Consider the following 22,130-nt stretch of genomic DNA (forward strand, 5'->3'; position numbering starts at 1 on the left):
CAGGAATACGCAGATAAAGGTTTAGGCGTGATTTTGAGCAGGTGAGAGCCGAGGCCAGGAAACGTCCCTATTTCTCCTGAAACTGTATCCGTTTGTTCCGTTTGAAGTGAGCCCTCTCATCACATTCATGTCTTGGCCTCTCCAGAACGAGCAGAACAGCAGCGGCGAGTGGGGGAGGGGAGCCAGAAACAAACTCCGTACACACACACACACACACACACACACACACAAACACTCACTCACACACACACACATATACACACGCGTGCACACACACACACACACACAGCCGGGCCTTTCAGCAGCCGACCGACAAGTGCACAACTTTGTCACACTATTCACCTATTAATATCTGCACTGTCTCCGCTAACAGCTGCTGAACTAAGCGAACAACGGGGCGACCGCAAACATGTCCCGTACCGTCAGAGGACGCGGAGGGAATCCCTTCACCGATTTCCGAATAGATTTACAAGCAGCGAAGCGATGGCACATATCTCCCGACTACCGCAATCCCAATCTCTGAGCTGAGGGAGGGAGGAGGAAAAAAAAAAAAAGTGACATATACTTAACCGGTGAAAATCTTCTTGCTGCTTTCGAGTGCATCGGGCATTTGGACCGGCACGGGTCACCGCCAGCAGTGTCATAGTTGCGAAATTGCAAGACTTTAAAAATAACAAAGAAAACAGTCCGCTCTCCACCTCTCCATGACTGTCTCTCGCTGTCTGTGCGGAGCGGAGGCTCACACAGCAGAAGATGCACAGCGCCTCGCCCGTTCACTACACACATTACCACTGTTTAGTTTGGCTACATGTGGTGCACGGATTCTTTTCTCTCTTAAGAATTAGAATACATATCTTGAAAATGAGGCGGTGGCATCCCCCTTCTTGCTTTTAGGCTTGCAATCCACTTAAATATGCCTCAACATAAAGAAAATGATATCTTATAATCAAAAATAGAAAAGAATATTGGCATATTGGCTGTTATTTAATAGTAACCTCAGTCAAACCTCTATTTGGGGAAGAAATCAAAATTAATCTCAATATAATTGTTAGCATTTAATATGGATCACAAGTAAGTAAGTAAGGCATCCTTATGCTGCTTATGAATTATTAAGATGTTTATAGTATTGTAAATTTGATTATTAATTGTCATATATACAGTCCACATAACAATAGAGGTGTAGGCTACTCCATCTTTTGGTATTGTATTTCCATGAACTTGGTGGACTTGCAGGACAAAATTGAAGCAGCAGAGGCAGAGTTGTCCTGATTTTTAATCCCTAGTATGGATCAAGCTCCAAAAATGCTGCATCCTACATTTCCCATAATGCAACTGAGGCCCTTTCCTTAGATTAAAAACATGATATCATCAGCCTCCAGAAAAGCTCCCTCTAGAGCCACAGAAGACATTGTAAAACTGTTACCAGGCCGGGTACTCCTTGTGATGGGGTAAACGGAATTCATGTGCAAAATACAAGCCCCCAGGAAGAGCGCAGGGCTTTGGAGCAAATTTTACATAGTGGCCAAATGGTGGAATCATTATACCGGGTCCGTCCCATGATGCCCAAAAAATACTTTACAAGGCTATACAAGGCTTCTTGTGCAATGTTCGGGACATATAGGAGGCACCTTTGCCATTTGAGCATTTCAAATACAATGCAGTTTCAAAGTGGAAAGTGTGTGTTTGCAGGTTTTCATCCCAACCGAAGACTGCACCAGATTGGTGCTTTAATCAGTTAAATCAGCTTACGATGACATTATGCAGTCATGAAATATACCATGAGGACATTTCACTAGAACAGCTGACAAAGCACTAAACACAAGCAGTAAACTTAAGGAAACTTCATGATACCTTAGTTCATGATATTTTACAGCAACACATAATGGACAACTGGCCACACATCTAACTGCCCGTTTCTACCACAACATGCACAATGACGTCGTAATCAACAACATTTCTTCAAACGATATGCAAGCAGTGGATTGCATGGCTGGTTTGCAATATATATATATATACATACTGCAGTGACCTTTTTACTTGGTCCAATTCAAGCGTCATATTTACCGGTGACATGACCACTCAAACACAAACACTTGGGATGCATTCAGTGTAACAAGAGTTTGCAATGGCTTGCAACATTCCTCTGTTTGAATGGTATGTTTCCCAGCTGCTAACGCTGCAGCCGTGGAGACATATTTGTCCATGTTTTGGTGTGTTTGTGAATAAAACCATTACATCTCTGGTGAAAAGCAAACTAAGCGGTGACACACCTACTCTGTATAAACACGGTGGTGTTACAAGGAGCCATCAACATGCCACTTTGCACCATTACACAAAATTGAAATCTTTATTCCGACTGTTCTGGCTGAGAACATGTCACACAGCGGGCACACACAGTCTGGCTTTACGTTGTTAACAACTAGTGCTGATGCTTTCAAACAGACATTCAATGCAACAATGTTTCACTCAACAGAACATTTTAGCAGCAGATACATTTGATCGTGTCATTACTTGACTTAACTGTACAAAGACTGAAAGGACCAAACGCAGCAATAAAAGGCTGCAGTCAATTTCCATGTTTTAACGCCAGGCAGTCGTTGAGCAGTCACGCCGTTTTACTGACTCTAAGATGAAAGGATGATGGGACACCATAAAAAACATAAACGCATTTGATAATGTAATTACATCAAACCATTTGGGAGCAGGAGAAAGAGCAGGGATATACATTTCACACCCTGTCTCCTCATATCACCTGGATTGCCTGCTCAGACCTGTTTAAAGTGTGCAGCGTACACGGTGCTTACAACACTTATGCCAGCAAGATGAAACATGAGAAAGACCCAACGCACTTCAGCTTCCTCGAGGCAAAATTGATTTTGGGCAGCAACAATTTAAGCATCCCGATACTCAAACACAGCATTGATTATTTTCTCTGACCATCTCCTGCATTTCATTTTTGTTATTTTCAATAGCATTTCAATATTCTCACAAAAAGATCAGATTTCTCCTACTCGAGAAGCTTGACAATGTTTCAGAACCTCACAATGAAGATGCGGTGGCCTTCGAAAACATACAACAAGAAGATAGAGAAAATGCTGATTTGCATGTTTTACCTTGAGTTTGATCGTCTTCCTCACACATCCTCCAGCAGTACATCCCTTTACCGAGGATTCCATCGCACGATTATTGAACACATCGGGCTGCAGTGACGGTAGCGTCCCTCTCATCACCTTGACACGAGAAGGCCTGGCCGAAGCAGAATGTCGCCATGATAGTTTGTGTTTGCCATCCATTTGTTCCTGCAGAAGAAGAAGAAGAAGAAGAAGTGGTTAAGTATGATTTATACACAGCAGACAAAAAGAATATTGAGGAGCTACTGTATTTGATTTCTGCAATGTTTAAGACATTTACTGTGCATAGAATTATAATGTAGAGATTAAAATGAATTTAAAGGTCTATCATGAACCTTATACGCTCTAACCTGTTAAGCCAGCATGGTGAACTTCCAACAGGGAAACATGTACATAAGGATTTACTGGATTGAAAATGTTCCCTTCACTCTATCTCCTTCTATTATCCCTTTTGCAACAGCATGTGACACTTTTATGGTTAAAAACATACACAAATCAAGACAGAATCCAACCTCTGGAGGACATAACAGATGAGGAGAAATAAGGGAATCGAACATGTGAATGGGTGCTGCAGACAGCTGGTGTGGGTTATGTGACTACACACCAGTCAACCCTGAACAGGTTCAGGATCACATATACATATATATATAAGTAAAGCAGACATACTGTATATACATCAAATTTCATACATGTGACATTGTTTATCTCTCAAATGATACTGCATTTCTACTTCTACTTCTACTACATTCACAAACACTTTTACAGAAAACTGCAGTAATAAAAGGTTTTAGTGATGCAAGAGAAAGAGGTCCTGTGACCAGAAAGTGTGTAAATTGAATCACTTGTACATTTAGAAATGGCTGAGTGTGGAGGGTGAAGGAAAAATACTCTTCCCTTCCTCAGCAACTACAAACAAGAAGCCCTTCAGCAACGGGCCCGTGTGGAGCTGCTCAGCAGACAGAGGAACAAAAGAAGACATTTCAGGTCTGTGACTGTATGAACCAGAGCTGGCTATTTGTTAAATCAGCTGAGCAGATGTAGAACTAGTGTTTTGTGTCCGAATTGTTGAAGAAATGTAGCTGTTAAAAGCTTTCAATGAGAGGTGTTCATTTTTAATGTGTTCATTGATCAGTGATATTAATTTCTGATTAAAGAAAAATGCCAAATCTCGAGCTTGTCAAAATAGTTATTATTATATTCAGGGCTCCAAAAGAAAGATGTTCAAATGATTTCAGTGTCTTATTAGGAATTACACTGATGTTTTACAATATTTTTTGAATTCTCAAACATCCTGCTGCAGTGAAGTGTTACCAGAGGACAACTTCATGTTTCCCAATTCAGTCTTTTCGCTTGTCTTTTGTTCCACCTGTCAGTGTGGATTTAGACTCCCTAGTAGGCCTTGGCTGAAATAGGCTTATCTCTGCTGAAGACTCTCTGATGAACAAAAGCCCATTAAGATGTGAAAATGAATGCTCCCAGTGCACACAATAGAGATTTATATATATGTTTTCAAATTGTCTGTCTTCAAAGAATTCAATAAAAGTTAAGAAGAACAAAAGAAACAACAAGCAAGAGGAGACATCTTTTAAAGCCCAAAAACTAAAAATGGAAAACATAAACGGGGCGTAGAGACTAAATTGAGACACTTAAAACAGTTGATATGATTGACCAAGTTTATAAAGATAAGAAGATTTTAATAAAAATATGTCAGGCGTATTAAAGTTATTCGCTGTCTGTTTTAAGTTCTGAAATGAAAGCGTAATATCAAAAGACTGTCAGAAAATGTATTCTGGAGTCCTGCTGATGTCCTTTGTCCTGGCTGAATATATCATGACTAACAAGCCTTGGAGTGGATTAGGCACAGAGGATTGAGCAATTTTCAGACTTGAGTTTATTTTGCTGGATGTTATAGCTCACAGTGCGCCACATGAAGGGAGAAATCTTATTAAAAAGGCCCATATTTCCTATGGCGATATAATACAAAGACATACATCCGTAACCATGTACCAAATGGCGAAAGAGCATTGCCAGACATCTGCGGGCTTGAATAAAAATTCAAATGAATTTAAGCGGTCAGTCTATCGGGGTCTTCAGTCGTCTGGTCATGGGATGCACATTCACTGGTCAAATCAAATGATGTGCTTCGGTTTTGATGAGAGGGAGGACACAACAGAACCAGTGTGGCACTGACATGAAAAACGATAACAGACATAATAGAACGATAAATAACACAATGGAAAGTTACTGGTAGCCGTGGTTTTCATCCTCGAGATTCAAAAGCAGACATCGTACCTGCTGGTTTACCTTACTGTGTGGTTCTTGGTTTTGTTGTGTTGGATCGCAGACTACTCCCACCGCTTTTCTGTGGATCGAGGATCGTCCTTCGTAGTCTGCAGTAAAGACTGCCGCCATCTTTAATCACAACAGAGTCCATCTGTCGATGGTTCTTCCCTTTCTAGCCTCTCTTTCTCTGTTCCAGTCTCTCTGTTCCAGCCCTCTCTGTTTGTTGTGGGGGGTTCTTATTTTCCATCCAACATCAAACCACCATATCGACAGGCTCATGGGCCGCCCAGTAGGGGGGCAGCTTGAACATGCTGCATTGGCTGTTGTCCTTTTCCAAGCCGCAGATTAACTAACCACATTTATTTCTCTCAGAAGGATACAGATAGCCTGCAAAAAAAATGATTTCAGCTCTCAGGCCTTTGATTTCAACAAGCCTGGTCTCAAAGCTCCTCCATGATTGTCCCTGAACGCATCTTTTCCTCAGATGATATGATTGATGGGATTTGTGGCTCTCTTTGATTGACGCCACATCTGTATAACTAGTTTCAAATTTGTAATATTCATTTACGACGGACTCTGATCATTTAAAGCAAAACACTGATTTGCCTTTTTTTTTTTGTATTTCCAGCTGTTCCATTGTATGTAATGTAAAAACAACACCTTCTTTTAAACAACGTCTTTGAGCTCACCAATTGAAACTAACTGTGACCTAAACAGCCTCGGACTACATTTATAAGTATAAGCAGACCGCCTGTCTGCATTCATCCGAAGAATGCATTTCATTTAAAGTGGCACTTCCTTTTTGTTCCTCCTGGGTCCCTTTTTGCGTTCAAAGCCTGAATACAAAGGCGTATCTTGTTTACTGTCACTGTTTTGTTCCGCCAAACTCTTTCATTGAACAATAAGAGGAGTTGAATTTCAAAATGGTAGATGCTCTCACCTTCCTCTCCTGCTGTGTAGCTCGTCGGATCTTGTTTCTGTGGTCCGCCATGACTGGGCGCAGTCCCCTGCCTGCCACTCTGCAAGACTTTCTCATACTCATGAACCTGTTTCTCATTCTTACTTGTGTGTTGCTGAAAGATGAGCATCTTTACTTTATATTGCAGTTTCAGCCGTGCGACCCTATTGGAGGAAACAAGGACCAGATGATTGTCTGCACAATCGCATTGTAGCTATGGTAACAGACCCAACAGGCATGAGTGATGTAAACCTAATTGCTCCGTATACATTAAGTAACTGACAAAAAAAAGAGATACATAAATTAAGCAGCGCTTAGACGTTACATATTTTAGACCCAGAGGATTTTCAATAAACTGCTTCACTTAGTGGTATTTTATCAAAACGAACATCTCTCCGCTGTATGAAGTTTTGAAAATAGCCGAGTGAATGAGGAGATGAATGCAAAGAAAGGAGGAGTAAGATGGATGAAAAGACATTTTAGCGAGAGGGGGAGAGATGATATTGCTTTTGTTATGTAGCTTCATCAGCTGCTTACCTTTCAACTGGATTTCACACTTGCATGTCTGGTTGTAGCCAGGGTCAGATCCAGCATACCCCTCTCACAATGACCAATTTTCTCCTCACACTGCACCAGCAAAGACCCACGGTGTTTGGCTGCCAGTTGCATTTATCTGGATTGAGACGCATTTCAACACATTTCATTTGCAGATTTTAACTACTCAGCACACAAGCATGCAGGTGAATTAATGTCAAACATTATATTTTGAAAAATGTAAACAAAAAGACTAGCAGGAGTGGGATCATAAGACATTGTGATGCCAAAGGGATGAGCTCTTCAAAACTTATAATAACTTTAAAACAACAACTAAGGATGCCGGATATGTTATTCATATGAATAAGGAAAATGTTGTGTACTGCACAGTATCAGAACAAATAGGTCTAATTATTTCTGTAAAATTATAAATGTTTGTTTTTCTTTCAGTTCATTAAGATGGTGGGTTTAGGAATGTATACCATAAATTAGCTACTTTAGTACCATGCTAGTTTTGTAGCATGGCGGCAAAACTTTCCACAGCACAGAATCCCAGTTTATTTATTAAATAATTCCCATCAAGTTTAAAATGGTGTCTTAATCTTTGCCGACATGTCAAAGTGAAGTCATGCTAACACAAGCATTGTCTTTCTTAGCACTTGGTTCTTTGATGTTGTATTTAGTTTCTTTTAGAAACAACAGTCTCCTAACTTTCTAAAATAGTTAACACAAGTTTTTAATTTGCTACTATGTTAGTGTGTGTGTTCGTCTGGGTATGTTAAGGCTGTTTAAATGAAGAACAGTTGGGTAATACAGTCATGGTTAGCATGCTACTCAATGCAGAACTAGTTAGCTAGCTAGCTAAAAAAGCTACAAGTAAGGTTTATCTGTATCGAAATATGGAAACAACTGTACACATCCGAAGGCTATATACACAAAAAAGTATCAACGGCATTGATTACACATTTTGTGGAAGAGAAGATTGATAGATATTTAACAGTAACGTCACAACTTTTTATGTTTGTCACGTTACGGTTAATTTGACGGCTGGTGACGTCATGTTGTGAGCCATGAAACAGAGTTCTGGTCATTTCCTCATTGCTGACGTGTTCCATAGTGTTTTAGCATGTCAGTAATCATATCAACTCAAGGTGATGACGCTAACATGCTTAGAGAAATATAAAGCGGCCAGAGGAGGCTTGCTAGATAAGTGCAGTGTGTCATTTTGTTGGTCAGTTATCAGAATTCAACAGAACATATGAGTCTCCTTGTTTACATGAGAAAAGAGCAAGCTCTGTACAGAGAAAAAAAACTGTGTCTGTTGAACAAATATATATTCTCACACATTCTGGGCACAGGGGTATTCCTGCACAAGCACAGAAAAATAATATTATTTTTCAAAGCAATAAACTGATAAATAATTAAATAGATTGCTCCAGTAATACTTCGTATTCTCTCAGGGAGTGGGCGGCTTAGTGTTCCCCACGTGAACACAAAATGCCCCAGATCCATGTAATCTCTGACTGGAACATATTGTATCTCTCGGGTTGTGATGGGGAAGAGGTTTATGATTAAAATAATAAAAAAGCACAGCGTCTAAGATAAACCCTTCCATGTGACATTTTGAAAGAAACAATAAGCACCGTTAGCTATTTTAAATTACTCAGATTCACTGAAGGATGCTTATCCTGTTTTATCATCGACTATTAAGACGGTTTCATTTTGCTCCATAAAGGTTCGTCTGAAGGGCAAGAAGAGCCTAAATCCTAAATAACAGAGAAAAATAAATATTCATTCCCTAGTAGGATTACAGCTCCAACAGTCAGCATTCACACTTTCTCCCCCAAAACTTTTAGGACTTGAGGATGTAGCATGTGTCAGCAAATCATCACCGCTGACTTGTGGGTGCAATAAATGCTATTTAAAAAAATATTATTTTCGGTAAAAGTTTCTAAACAAATGGAACAATGCACATGGCTGTCACATTTCAAATTGCTCTGAATTAAATCAATGTGGTTTATTCACGAGAAGCCCCCGTCTTTCGGTCTGTGTGCTGACGACTTGTTATTAACAGGTCAAGGTGAACACTCCACATCTGTGATTTTCACTGCTAACTCATTCCCGATGGAAATGAGTCTTATTCATTTTTCAAACAGCCTCTAGGATATCTGATCCCCCCCCCCAAAGAAAAAGCCCCTCAGGCGAGCGTTCATCTTTGATGTTTTGAGAAGAGAGACAGTGAAAAGCTGCAGTCTGGCTTCATGCATATTGTATTGCTTAGAGACGAATTACAAGCAACCTACTGGTTCTCATACTTATTAGCTATGCAAGCTCATTCTCCGTCTGTTCGATGCTGATTCAGAACAAATACCTTGACAGTACTGCACAGATTGCAGTTACATTTAGTAAGATTCCTGGTGATAATGGTGACCCCCTGACCTTTTTCTCTAGCACCAAAATATCTCCTTGACAAAACATTGACATGCATTTATTGTTTTGCGATTGTGATCACACATTAGTTTATCTCGAAAACTGATGGTCATTTCACTTCAGTGGCTAAATCCTCTGACATGTTCTTTCTCTACCAGCCTTGTAGACAAGACAGGATGGACCGTATTGGGTAGATTGTCGTGAATTCAAGCTCCAATTTAGATGAACTCTTGACCAAATTCTCAACTTTGCACATTTTCTGTATTATAACATGAGCAGATGACTGCAGCGGAATTCGCTGAGCTATATGCTCCAATGGTTTTTTCTTCATTACCAACCTCAGGACACTATAAGACTTCAAGAATAGCACAAAGGTATTCTGTGCATACAATAGGCTACTACACTTTTGTTTTGTTGTGGGTGTAATCATTACAGCTTGTAGGTAGCGTAGCCTACTCTCGTTAGTTTCTCAACAAGTTCATTGTAGGTCACTAAAGTTAAACAAAGAGTGAAGATTGTAAAGAGTGAGCGCTCACCTTCTTTGTGCTTCTTTAGTGTTAACACTAGAAGTAGGAGAGCAGAGACCTCTGCTTGCTGAAAGCTGCTGGAGACAGACACATGCTGCTCACACATGGAAGAGAACAGCCTCCTCTTGTGGTCGAATTACAGTAATACATCTAAAGCCCTACAGTAAGCTCATTTCAGCGGCACATATCGTTCATGTGTATTTTTGGGGGAAGAAGGCGAGTCTCAAATATGTAAAGGGCAACGGTGATACCCACCACAGCTGTACCATGTCATGTTGTACATGCACAATGTAGTCGGCCTCTATACAAAATGGAACAAGACGGTGGACTCAGCGCAGGCGCGGTGGCCAAGTGGTAAGGCGTCGGTCTCGTAAACCGAAGATCGCGGGTTCGAACCCCGTCCGTGCCTTTTGTACACCATGCGGTAGACCATTCAATCGTAGATTCATGGACAATGTTGAACTGTTCTGTGCGTGTTGAACATTGTGTCATAGCTACTCTGATGGATTTACACTCACCGCTATCTGTCAATAACGGTAACTTACGTCTAAATGACTAACGGTGTTGTTTGTGTCACATTGTACATATTTTTTGTACATATTTTCTACTGTCATTTTATCTATTTCATACTTTGACTTTTGTACTGTTTATTGTTATGCACCAAATCACAAATACAGATCCCTTGTTTGTGCAAACCAACTTAATAATAACACAGTTTTTTATCCTGATTTCTGATTGATTTAGCACTAAATAAATAAGAGTTCTATTAAATACATTTCAGTGGGCTTGTAAAAAAATTCAAGTGCTTTTTCATTTTTTAATGTGTCTTAACTCTGCTATAAAGGTCATACATTCAGCAATCATTGAATCATAATTATTAATCATTTAATAATAATAATAATAATAATAATAATAATAATAATAATACAAGTGTATTTTTCCATTTAAGCCATTGACCATATTTCTGTGATGTCATTAGAAACAAACTGAAATACAGTATCCTATACGTGCAGAGTCAGCAGATCTTTGGGTTATATTTAAAGAAAGAACAAAGGATGAAGGTAAACCCACCTGCTCTCACTTTTGCCAAGTCTGCATAATCAACAGTTTCTCTTTGCATTTTTCAGAATGTCATCTAACGTAATTTGTCCATGTTTTTGTTCCATCACATTGGTGTAACTTCACTACAATCATGCATACTGAGCTCACACTAGTCAGACTACTACAGTTTCCCGGGTAACGCTCCATGTTGCAGCCTCAATGATTCATATCTGGTCCAGGCTGCAGCGTATCATCTCGTTCCATCTGTCTCTGTAAACAGTCGCAGGAAGGAAACAACTGGAAGCTGCTGCTGCGGGCGTTTTAGATCATCCTCAGTCAGCAGCATCCACAGCACTTCACTGGTGGATAATGTGCAACCTCCAGTCACTGGGACATGAAATGCTGCATTTAACACACAAATCACCTTTATAGATGACTTGTCAGATGGTGAGAAAAAAAAAGCTTGAATATTGTTTTAATCAATCAGCCTTTGCTGATATTATTACTTAGTTAAAGTTGGTCAAACAGATCTAGGGAGAGTTTAAACTGGAGGATAATGTCATCTCAAAAGAACCTTCACCATAGAAGTATATGAATACGTAAGCATGTGACACAGTAGTTGAAATGAGTTTGTCGCATATAAATCCTCCAACACTATAAGGAAAGCAATTATCGGGACCTTTCTAATTACTCTTGCTTTTCACAGCTCCTATTTAAACTCCTGATATAGTAACAGAATATAAGTGTCTGCATTCCTTATGTTTTAATGATCAAACTTGTATTCCCTTTTCTCTGTGTTTGTGTGACACAGGTGGGGGCTGTGTGTCCTCGTTGAATCTATCTTCTCCAAACTGGTGAAAGAAGAGCAGAATAAGAGCTGCCCTTCCAATTAGGAAACAACACATTGCAGGAAATGTGCAGTCCTAAGCAAAACAACATATACCTGGAAATCTGCAGCTAATTGGCCAGATGGTGTCACTACAAGCAAAAGTTTAAACTTTTGTCCACTTACACTTCGTTCTAAGAATATTTGACTCCGTTTGACAATATTCATCATATTTCTCATCATTTTCTCGCTGCTTCCTTTTTCTAACAACTCGTAAATAAATGTAAATTCAGCTCCCTGGTGCAATCATAAGGTAATATAGATGATGCCCACACCATTCTTTATAAAACAACATTGCATTAAGCAAAGGCCTAGATCACTTATATTGTCATGTAAATGAGCTGCTGAGAGCTGTACAGATTTTGTGCAGCATATTTGTTACTATTCCTACATTTACATACATCACTCTAACTGGTATTATGTCTTCCCCTTGAAATATTCATGTAACAAAATTACATTATTAGTCATTAGTGCAGTAGCTTTAAAGGTTCTCTATACATAACACAGAGCATATCTTTTGCCTCCACATGGTTCTCAACATGGGGACAGTTGAGCCGGCGGCTAGCAGCTAACAGTGCAGACAACGGCTACAGTGCCGACAGAGCTAACGCTTGTTAACTTGAGGGGGAACTGACGGTTGGCTGCTGCGCTTTCACGACAACGGCCTCGATCAGGATGACGTCATCAGCGTAAATGTAAACAAAGAACAAAGAAGCTTGGATTCCATCACACACAGAGGGAGAGCGACATCATTCTCTGCTCAGGTAGACATTACTCTGCTATATATTTACATAGAAAACATTTGTTTTGCTGCTATATTTATGTTTTAAATGTATTTAAATATTTACATTTAAATATAAATGACTAAAGCTTCCGTCCTGATACTAGTTTTTCTATCTTTCTGATTGACTTTCTTTTTGATTATTATGTAATGTGTCCTCTGCCACCTGTAAAATAAAAAGAGTTTTCCAAGAAAACACACACAAAGGAGACTGAAATAGGAGGAGGAGGACAAAGGAGTCTGTAACATGCAGTATTTATTGGCAGCAGGTCCGGGTCTGCTGTTGGCTGCACACACATTGATTTCCTTGTTTGTGTGGGCGGTAGTATTCTGAACCCAACATGGATTTTTACACAGTAAATGTGAGGGATTGTACACCATCAAAATCCTGTGTTCAACAGCATTTAAGTTCTCCTTTATAATAATAAACTATATTCAGTACATCAGTAGGTAGCTGAACAAATAATGTGAAAGTGATTTTCCTAAACCAGGGGGAGGCAACCTTAGGATGGCTTAACCAATGGCACACTAGAACAAAGTGGACGAGAGAGTTTTTTAGAAATGTTGGTTCCCTTTTATCCGCATGCCAAATTACCTCTTTCACAGCAATTGTCAGTTGCTTGGCTGGTTATTTACAGTAGTTTCAAGTTTTTTTGTCTTTCCGCATTCCGCGAAGACCGGCCCTACTCTGCCTCTGATTGGCTAGAACTAGTTATTAAGTTAATTACTGATGATGATTGGTGATTATATCATATTATAATGATTTCAACACAAATGTGGATGTTTTCATAAGTATGGCAGCCTTCTCGTATCGAGCTCTTATAATTACGATGAACTGATTACGGGAGAAAAATGTTTTTTTTTAAATGTTTCTACACAAGTTGCCTACAAATGAATGGAATACAATTACCCATCTGCTGAAGACTTACATTTCAATGTGGCGTCATAATAAAAGTAATGTTTATCTTTATGTCGATATGTTACACTAGAACATTTCAAAATGGCGGCCGACCGACCCCTGGCCTGAACATATAGCAGTCCAAACAGGCCTCCAGATCTTCTGCCGGTAAGAAGTCATACTTCTCCCGCACATGGTTGTTATTGTTTATGTTGGGAGCTGTTTAAGCCAAGATTTCATCGTGGGCCATCTGGCTCTCGGCTGGGGAGCCAAACAGTTGATTAAAGAACGCAATTAGCGTGGAACAGGCTCTGTCAGCTCACCCAGCAGGGATTAAAGAATGCACTCATTCATTGTGACAATCATGCTGTTGTGCATACAGTATGTGGGATGGGCGATTTCTTCGATCACAGGATCTGCTCAAGAGTGCCAAACTGCTCCAGAAATGTTAATATAGGGTCAGTTTTTAACCAGGATTTGTACGTCAGCTGCAGCCAGCGTGAACTTTTACAATTCATCAGTCTGCACTGACAGACAGAGGGTCCAGGCCCATGCGGGTGTAGACAAGATGCTGAAGACTGACACAGAGTGACGAAGCCAATTGGCGAAAAACTACACCGCACAAGTGAGAAATCATCAACAAAGTCAAGAGCTGAAATGTCTGAGAGGCCAGTCCCAGACAGCAGGGACAGAAGGGAAGAGTGGGCTGCCAGAAAACCACTCCGAGGAGAAATCTCATCAACCTTTCACGGGCAGCATGCAGGGAAAAGAGAGGGACCAGGATTCAGGCTGCGCTCTGAGAGAGAGTCAGAAGAAAACCGTATGATGCAAATAGAAGTGTTCTCTGTTTGTCTGTCTGCAAACCTGCAAGGCTACTTTTGTGACATTACAGATCACAATATGTTATAGCGTGAGAAAGCACAGCCTGCGTGGAACCGTCAGGAATGCTAAATAGTAGAGGCTACTGCAAAATGTGAAGCCATTTTTCAGTTTCTGATCTTGTGAACTCAAACAGCTGCTGTACTGACTCATTCTGTGCCACAGCTGTGAACATTAAAAAAAAAAAAAATTTCTAACTCAGCACCACAAAAACAAAGCACGTGTGTTTTTTCTCTTTATGTTTATGTTAATACTAAGTGACATATATAACATATGGTTTGTAGCTTTAATTGTATTTATTTTAGAACAGATTACTCATGCAGGAAAGTGGGACTCTGAGCCTCCCTCTTGGATGGAAGCGTATGACTCCCATAACTTCAGAGCTGGTACCCGCTGAAGGTTGGACACAATCGGGCAAGTGTTTGTGGGCCATGACCCAGATACTTATTTCCAGTCCAGGACTTTGGACACTGCACCACCACGGCATCATCTCCCGTTTCAGTCCACACTCACGAGCGGCGCAGTGATTCAACAAAGACACTGTGTTTCCCGTGTGAGCGATGCTTTAGGAGTGTAAACGCTCACTTGAGCAGTTATAACATCTGGGAGGGCACGTGTTCCCTGTGATTACAGCCATGCTGGTGACACTGTTTACTGGGTGTCTGAGGAGAATTTAGGTTTCTGACTTTCACTGATTCGATCTGGAGGAAGTCCCTGAGCCAAACCCAAAACCAACAGCAGTGGACCAAAATAGAGTCATTTACTGCACGAAAAACATTCAAACCCAGAGTCAGTAACAGGTCACAAGAAACTTTAATTCATTAAATCTGTTTTACGTGAATCTAACTCATAATATCAGTGATCATCATTAAGTGGAAACTCTCTAATTGTTTGGCTGTTTGCCCATAAATGCTTGGTTAATTTTGTGTCAGTGAGCTTCATGTTTAGTGTTTGTGAATATGGCGCCATCTGCAGGCCAACACCTAGAATTGACATATTCAAAAAGAGGTGACGTTCTGCGGAGGGACTTTCCCGTTTCTTATTTTTCCACATCCCCAATTCCGTTCCTCACGAGTGACATATATTTCATTCATGACATTCTTTATCTATATACATATTATCTATCTATGTATAGGGAGATCCATAGATAGATATACATATGGTGATATAATTGAGTGATATCTATTATATACACAAACACTATTTTTTATTTCCAATGCTTCCAATGTGAAATGCTTCTCTTTTAGTACTGTAATGAAGAAAACAAGCATCCAATGAGTTCTCATGTGTCCGTAGTCTGCTGTTGAGATCACTTAATAGGTATTTAGTGACTCTCACCGAAACAATCTGTAACTGTGTTGTGATAATATCAAAACCTTTAAAAGGACCTATTCAGCTGGCTGAAATACCTCAATGGAACATGACAATGCAGCTGAAATATTTCCCTCATGGGTTTCTGGGGAAATGTAAAGAAAGTGTCACAGCAGGCTTTAAAATAGAAAAGCAGGAAAACCTCAGTTTTCCTATTAGCGCACAAGATAAAAATAAATGAAAAATAGTTTGGTCAAACAAACCCAAAGTCAACTTAAGAGTTATAAGACAGGCGATGCCCTGTCTGCTGCACAGTTTTTATACAAATAAAGAAAGCACTGTTGTGAGGGCCGGTATCTGATCTTTCCCTCGCTGATTAACATTTCACCTTCGGACTGAGGAACGCTCGAGTTACCTTTCCATTGTGTGATTGTAATCCTTATCACATTCCAGGAAGTACACACAGTGTGTCCGTCAAAATGTAGGTGTTCATTTTGTCTTTTATTAGAACAACATAATCAATATAAAAGGTACAATATAATGAAAAGAGCCTGATGACAACATGACAACTGATCAACAACACATTAAAGTCAAATAACTATGACATTATTACTGTAACATGCTATATTTACAATAGGCCCACAGGACATGCATTTATTGTGTCAGTAAATATTACACATTGGGTGTTCGTCACCGCAGAGGAAATCTGGCCAAAGGGCAAACTTCTGGATGAAAGGTGCTTTTCTCAAACATTTGGCGGCGTTTCTGTCACACTTGCACAGCAGCTTTTCACATTTGTCCTCCAAATCCTCTGCAACAAAAAACACAAAGGTCTTCTTTCAGGGACAAGACGGTGGTTCTCTCATTAACATCGTGTAATTTGTTGTGAATACTTGTTCTAACGCTTGCAAAGTCTTGACTGTATAGTCTTACAAACAAGCCCAGCTTTATTCATTTTGCCTCCTAATGGTTAACTTGCTGCAGCTTCTCTGGAGATGACAGACATCTGGCTACTGAGACGTAATTGTGGTTATTATGAATTTATTTTACGCTGATTTATTTAAAGAATATCATAAGCGACCCACTATTTTGGTACTTAAATACATAAACCCCATTAAGTCTGTTGCTATTTATGTAGAGAAATTACCGTGGTTTATGGGGGCTTAAAATACCATGAAATATGTCGTTCCCCTCCAATTAACTGCTTGTTTACTATTTCCATGGATATTTGTAGATCTGCCTGATCTCTGTCTCATTTTCAGGTTCACCCGTAATGGTGCATTGCATGGTAAAGCATCATATCCAAGTGTGCAACCACATGAAATAAGAAAGCAGCAGCTGTCTTACTTTCAAAATAACAAAATCTCATGCCTACATACACTGGCAGGCCTCATCCCCTCTCCTACAGATAGAAGCAAGACACACAGACTTTATCATTTTTTACATTCGTTTTGTTGGTTTTCTGTCTCATTGTGCATCTTTCTGTAATTGTTTTGCATCTCCTTGGGTTCTCTTTGTGGTAATTTGTGTCTCTTTGTTGTCTTTTTTATGTTTAATTTTTAGTGGGCATTTTGAGTTTTTTCCTGGTCGCTTCGTGTCTCATGTCATTGACATTTTGCAGGTGAAGGCCAGGGGGGGGCCCCTGACACTTTGGGCCCCAGGGCCTGTGTCCGGTAGGCCTATTTAGTAATCCATCCAATGTCTATACATAAGCATTAAAAAGTCCATTACCACACTCAGCATTCTTGTCCTCACACGTCCAATGGTACTGGGCTGTTTTGGTATAGCAGCCAAAACGTTCTGCATCTCCATAACAGCAATCATGTTTGTGGCAACACCTACAGACAGAGAGATTCACAGCATAAATGTTTTATTTTGAAAGGCTGAACTCTAGACAAGGCACGGTCAAGAAAGCAATAGGCGGGTAGTCACCGCGCTGTGGTTTGAATCCCACCGCGGCCTTCTTAAAAGCAGGGCTGAGGTTTTCACAACAGATAGTTAAGACGTTAACTGGCTCGAGGGGGTTCGGTGTCTTGCGGAAGAAGGAGGAAAAAGAAGGAGACGGCAATTAGGATTTGGGTGTGGAATTTGTGGAACTATTTTGAGATACCCATTGGAGCATGAGTGAGTGTGCTGAATTTGGACATCATTCCCTCCTTCTATACCATCGCACAGCACTTATGGTTCAGTCGACTCATTCAGAAACGGAAACTGTGTGTAAGGAAGGAGGAGGCGAGACTGAGAGGAGGCTAAACATCACCATGGCACGCTGAATTATATCTTTGGCATCACGTAATGTATAGGTGGGCCGTATATAGTGTCAGCTGAGTGTGTACATTTTGGCTCACACTGTCATCCAGATATTCTTGAAAATAAAGAACCCTGACAGTGTTGTGTACTTTCTTGAGAAGAGTGTGATTAAAGCCGGTATCCTCACCAGTCGGCCTTGTCTCTGGGCCAGCCTTGACCACCCAGACCACAGTAGCAACCGTACATCATGTAAGCCAAGGCAGATCTCCCCGTGCTGCATTTGATGGCTCCTGCCAACTCCAGTAACCCTCTTTTGGTCCGCTGGGACCTGCGTGTCGCCACAGAGGCCGCAGCCACTGCGGAGGGAAGTGAAGAATGGAAGAGGAAGAACAAACTCATCTCTCATCCTGTAAACAAGTCTCAGGTTGTGCACACCCATCCACAATGTTTAGGGAAGCTCTGTCCGACTGAATATGTGGTAATATGGGATATATGGTGCGATATTCAGGGTTGGACACAATAATAGGAGCTGCTGTCTCTTTGACACAATTAAACAAAATTGTCTTGTGTTAGATTGTTAAGTGTTCCTTTTCTTTTGTCCACATATACACTGAAGCTTGCCAGTTTACATAGCTAAAATCAATGCAGTCTGATACAACAGAAATCCTACCGTCATGGTTGTAATGTTCAGTTTTCATTGAGATGTGTTGATTCAACGTTATGATCATTTTGGAGGATGGAAGTGGAACTTCATACATACACTCAGTTGTCAGTTTATTAAGAACACCTGGTTACATCTAATGCATAATGGTCCAATAAATCCGACCTGCATAGGTTACAATGCTTTTGTTGAGGTACACGCATTGATATGAACAGAGTGGGCAAAATAATAGAAACACGTCTATACAGTTAAACAAACTAAGTAGGACTCTGAGAATTGACTTTACACTCACTCACATCTCACACCTCCACCAGAAAGCCAGGTTCAGGCTTGAAATGAAGTAGAAAAGTGAAAAGTAGAAAATGTTGTGCAGCAAAGCCGGTTGAGTTTGTTTGCACTAGAATAACACTTTCACTGAATCACTCTGCAAACACCAGTAGCTTCCCTTCCTGTTACCTTGTTGCACTCTCTCTGAGTCCTTCAAATTACTTTTCAAGAATTTCATCACTACTTCTACTTGGAGCTCCACTATAAAGTGAAAGAAATCTTCTTACCAGATAACAGGAGAAGTATCCAGCAAAACGCAGCCATGGCAGGCAACAGGCGGCTGAACTCCACACCAAGTGTTCACGTACACCCAGTGGGTGTAGCATTGGGTGGAGAGCTTTTTTTAGATGCTGTTTGTATAATCTCCTGAGCATCACCATTGGCCGCAGGCTAATCCAGTGCTTGTCAAACGGTACGCCCCCTAGAGGACACATACTGCAGGATGGGACTGCTTTCTGCTCAGCAGTGTGGGACCAGTGCTTGTGTGTTTATCTCCGGGCTTCAGGCTGCTAATGTTGTGTACCAGATGACATTTTTACTTTTCTGGACACACAAATATGAAAATCAAATATATATAGATAGATAGATAGCAATTAAAACACATCTTTCCATGATTTAAGACATTGTTATTTCTTTTCTAAATGTTTTTTGTCTTCATTCTGGGATGTTGCACCAATCCTGCGAGACAATATTCATGAAAAAAAGATTCTCTTCCTGAACTATGTGTGACTCAACTGCAGGGAGGCTCAAAACAAATCAAACATACATTTTACAGACCGGAGTCACTCTGGATGATCACTGATTTATTTATTTGTTTACATATAAGACTCAAGTCATTTTTGAGCTTTCTAAGTGTCATCTGTGTAAATTGAGTCCAGAGAAGATATTAGAAATGAATCAAACAACTTAGAGTATAGAACGCGCTGTGTTGAGTTGAGCACAGATTTCATTGAGCTTCAGGGCTAATTGTTGCTGACAGAGAGCGTTTTTAGTTTCTGTAAGCAACACAATGTGTGGTTCCACTTCCTCACAACAAAAGCACCTTCCAGATTATGGCACTTACACTTTGATAATATAGTTTCCCTCCTTAATCATGAAGACTCATCCATCTTGTAAATAAACATGTCAGCAGGTGAATAGAAAATACCTTCTTTCCATAAAGCAAACTGTAGCTATCATAATTGTCAGTGTGATTTACTGAGCAGCACTTGTGTTTGAGTTTAACAGCTGAGATTGTTTATTTGACAAATTGCAGAGCTGATCTGGAAATGGCATGAATCCTGTCATATCTTTGGGTTTCATCTTTTTATTATGTTTTCTGAAAGTGTATTTTCAGCCCTGGACTCCTTTGTCATTCATTATGTGGGAGCAGCTGGCAGTAATATCAGGGCAGCTCCATCATAAAAGGCACACGCTTTGGGTTTGGATAACAGGGGACATATAAGTCACAGCGTTTTGTGATTCAGTTCCTCAGCGATGCTCCTGCACAATGTGAGATAAGCGCCTCCTCCTGGCAGTTATTGTAGCTGCCGGGGTGACTGCTCTTCATGAGAGGAGACACATCCCTCCATCCCTGTATATCTGATTATTTTCAGCTCAACCTATCCATCGCCACAAAACATCCGGTGAATGTTTAGATCGTATCGAGCTGAACACCTGCCTGGGAAGCCTGACTGAGCTACAAATGTGCAACGAACCAGGCCGAGAGCTAAATCCCAGACAATTTACGTTGTTTCATTTACTTGTTTTCTTGACATTAGCCTGCCAGAAGGTCGAGGTTGAAATCCTATACCTGAATGAGAGATGATGAGATTTTTCAGATTAAATGAAAAACACTGGACACGCTTCAGCCTGAGAACCATCCTGAGGATTATAGTGGTGAGTTAAGAAAGTTAATGGACTTGTGTGTGTGTGTGGGGGGGGGGGCTTAAGCTGTCTTCCTCCTCACACATATCTATGGATCTGCTGCCCTTATATATCTATAATTGTTTTGATAACTCTAATTATATAACGGGCAAACTCATAATTTCTACATGACAAAATGAAAGATGATCAAATAAATGATGGAGGAAGAAAGAAGAGAAAACCGAACTGATTTCAGAAATAAGAGGGGTTGAAAGACGGATCTTATTCCTAATACTGGTTTAGTATTATAACACTATTGTAATACACAATCCTTATATCTACACATTGTATTACTTCACTTTATTAGTGTGTTTTGTCCCTCTGCCTTTATACTTCACAAATGTGCAAATTACATTTTTTCTACAATGTATGAACTTTTTCCTGAAACTAATTCCTTTATCAGCGTAGAGTTTGACATGTCTGCTTCCTTTAAATGTGTTGCATTATTGTGTTAACAGAGTCCAGCTGCATTAGATTACATTACATCCTTTAAAAAACGGGATCCAGCTGGTTTCACATTCAACCTATTTAGGTATTCTTTAAACTAATATGCTTTCAAGGTTGCTCTCCAACAGTAACTTGAACCTGGAAACGAAAGGATTAAGTTTTAAACTGAGAACAAGAACATTTATTTTATTTTCCTTGAAGCTGGAGCTGAAGCTCATTACTCCTTGTGTTGTCCCGAGCCTCTAATGTGTGAAGCAAAGTTCCACATTTACCAGAACACGGGATCCGAGAGGCTTAATGCGTTGCTCAATTCCAAGATGAAGAACCAGAAACTTTCAAAAAAAGATTTGCAGGAAGGACAGTTGAGGGTGAGAGCAGTTTTCATTGCTTCAGGCTTAACAGTCTGAACCGTGACTGGCTTTGTAGATTTGGTTGAAGAGATGGAAACAGAGTGTCTTAGTGTATATTTTAGCAAAGGGCCTGAAGGATTTGATCATTTTTTGAATTAAGATGAAGCCCCCAGTGTGGATCTTCAAGGTTGCATTAATATATTGGCAAATGCATTGAAAGGGGGGAAATCATGTACAATTCATTAATTCCTAAAATATGGCAGTATGCATTTATTTTAGATATAATACTGACTTTTTGTCACATGATGGTCAACCTCTGTTGCAGCTATATGCTTCTTCGTAAAATAAAATGTTTATATTTAGTGAAGGCATCACTTTCAGCTCCATTTCCTTGATGTGTCAGTTCTCTGTTGTTTGCCTGAAGAAAGTCATTATACCTGCATACTCACTCACTCACTTAATACACATAGTGTGGCTCAAAATCAAGACATTAGATCCACACATCCAAACGGATGCCAATCATTCCCTCAA

General features: G+C 40.1%; 1 protein-coding gene across 1 annotated transcript; it reads right to left on the reverse strand.

The window, feature by feature from the left end:
* Positions 1-16,149: 16,149 nt before the first annotated feature.
* pla2g10 (phospholipase A2 group X) lies at positions 16,150-19,196 on the reverse strand. Its single transcript, XM_079177854.1, has 4 exons — positions 19,125-19,196; positions 18,097-18,265; positions 17,391-17,497; positions 16,150-16,470 (listed from the first exon to the last, which is right to left on the reverse strand). Exons 1-4 carry the CDS (start codon positions 19,159-19,161, stop codon positions 16,322-16,324), a joined length of 462 nt encoding a protein of 153 aa, XP_079033980.1. The 5' UTR covers positions 19,162-19,196; the 3' UTR covers positions 16,150-16,321.
* Between the last annotated feature and the right edge of the window lie 2,934 nt (positions 19,197-22,130).

Source organism: Pholis gunnellus (assembly GCF_910591455.1).
Source record: "Pholis gunnellus genome assembly, chromosome: 17".
NCBI lineage: Eukaryota > Metazoa > Chordata > Actinopteri > Perciformes > Pholidae > Pholis > Pholis gunnellus.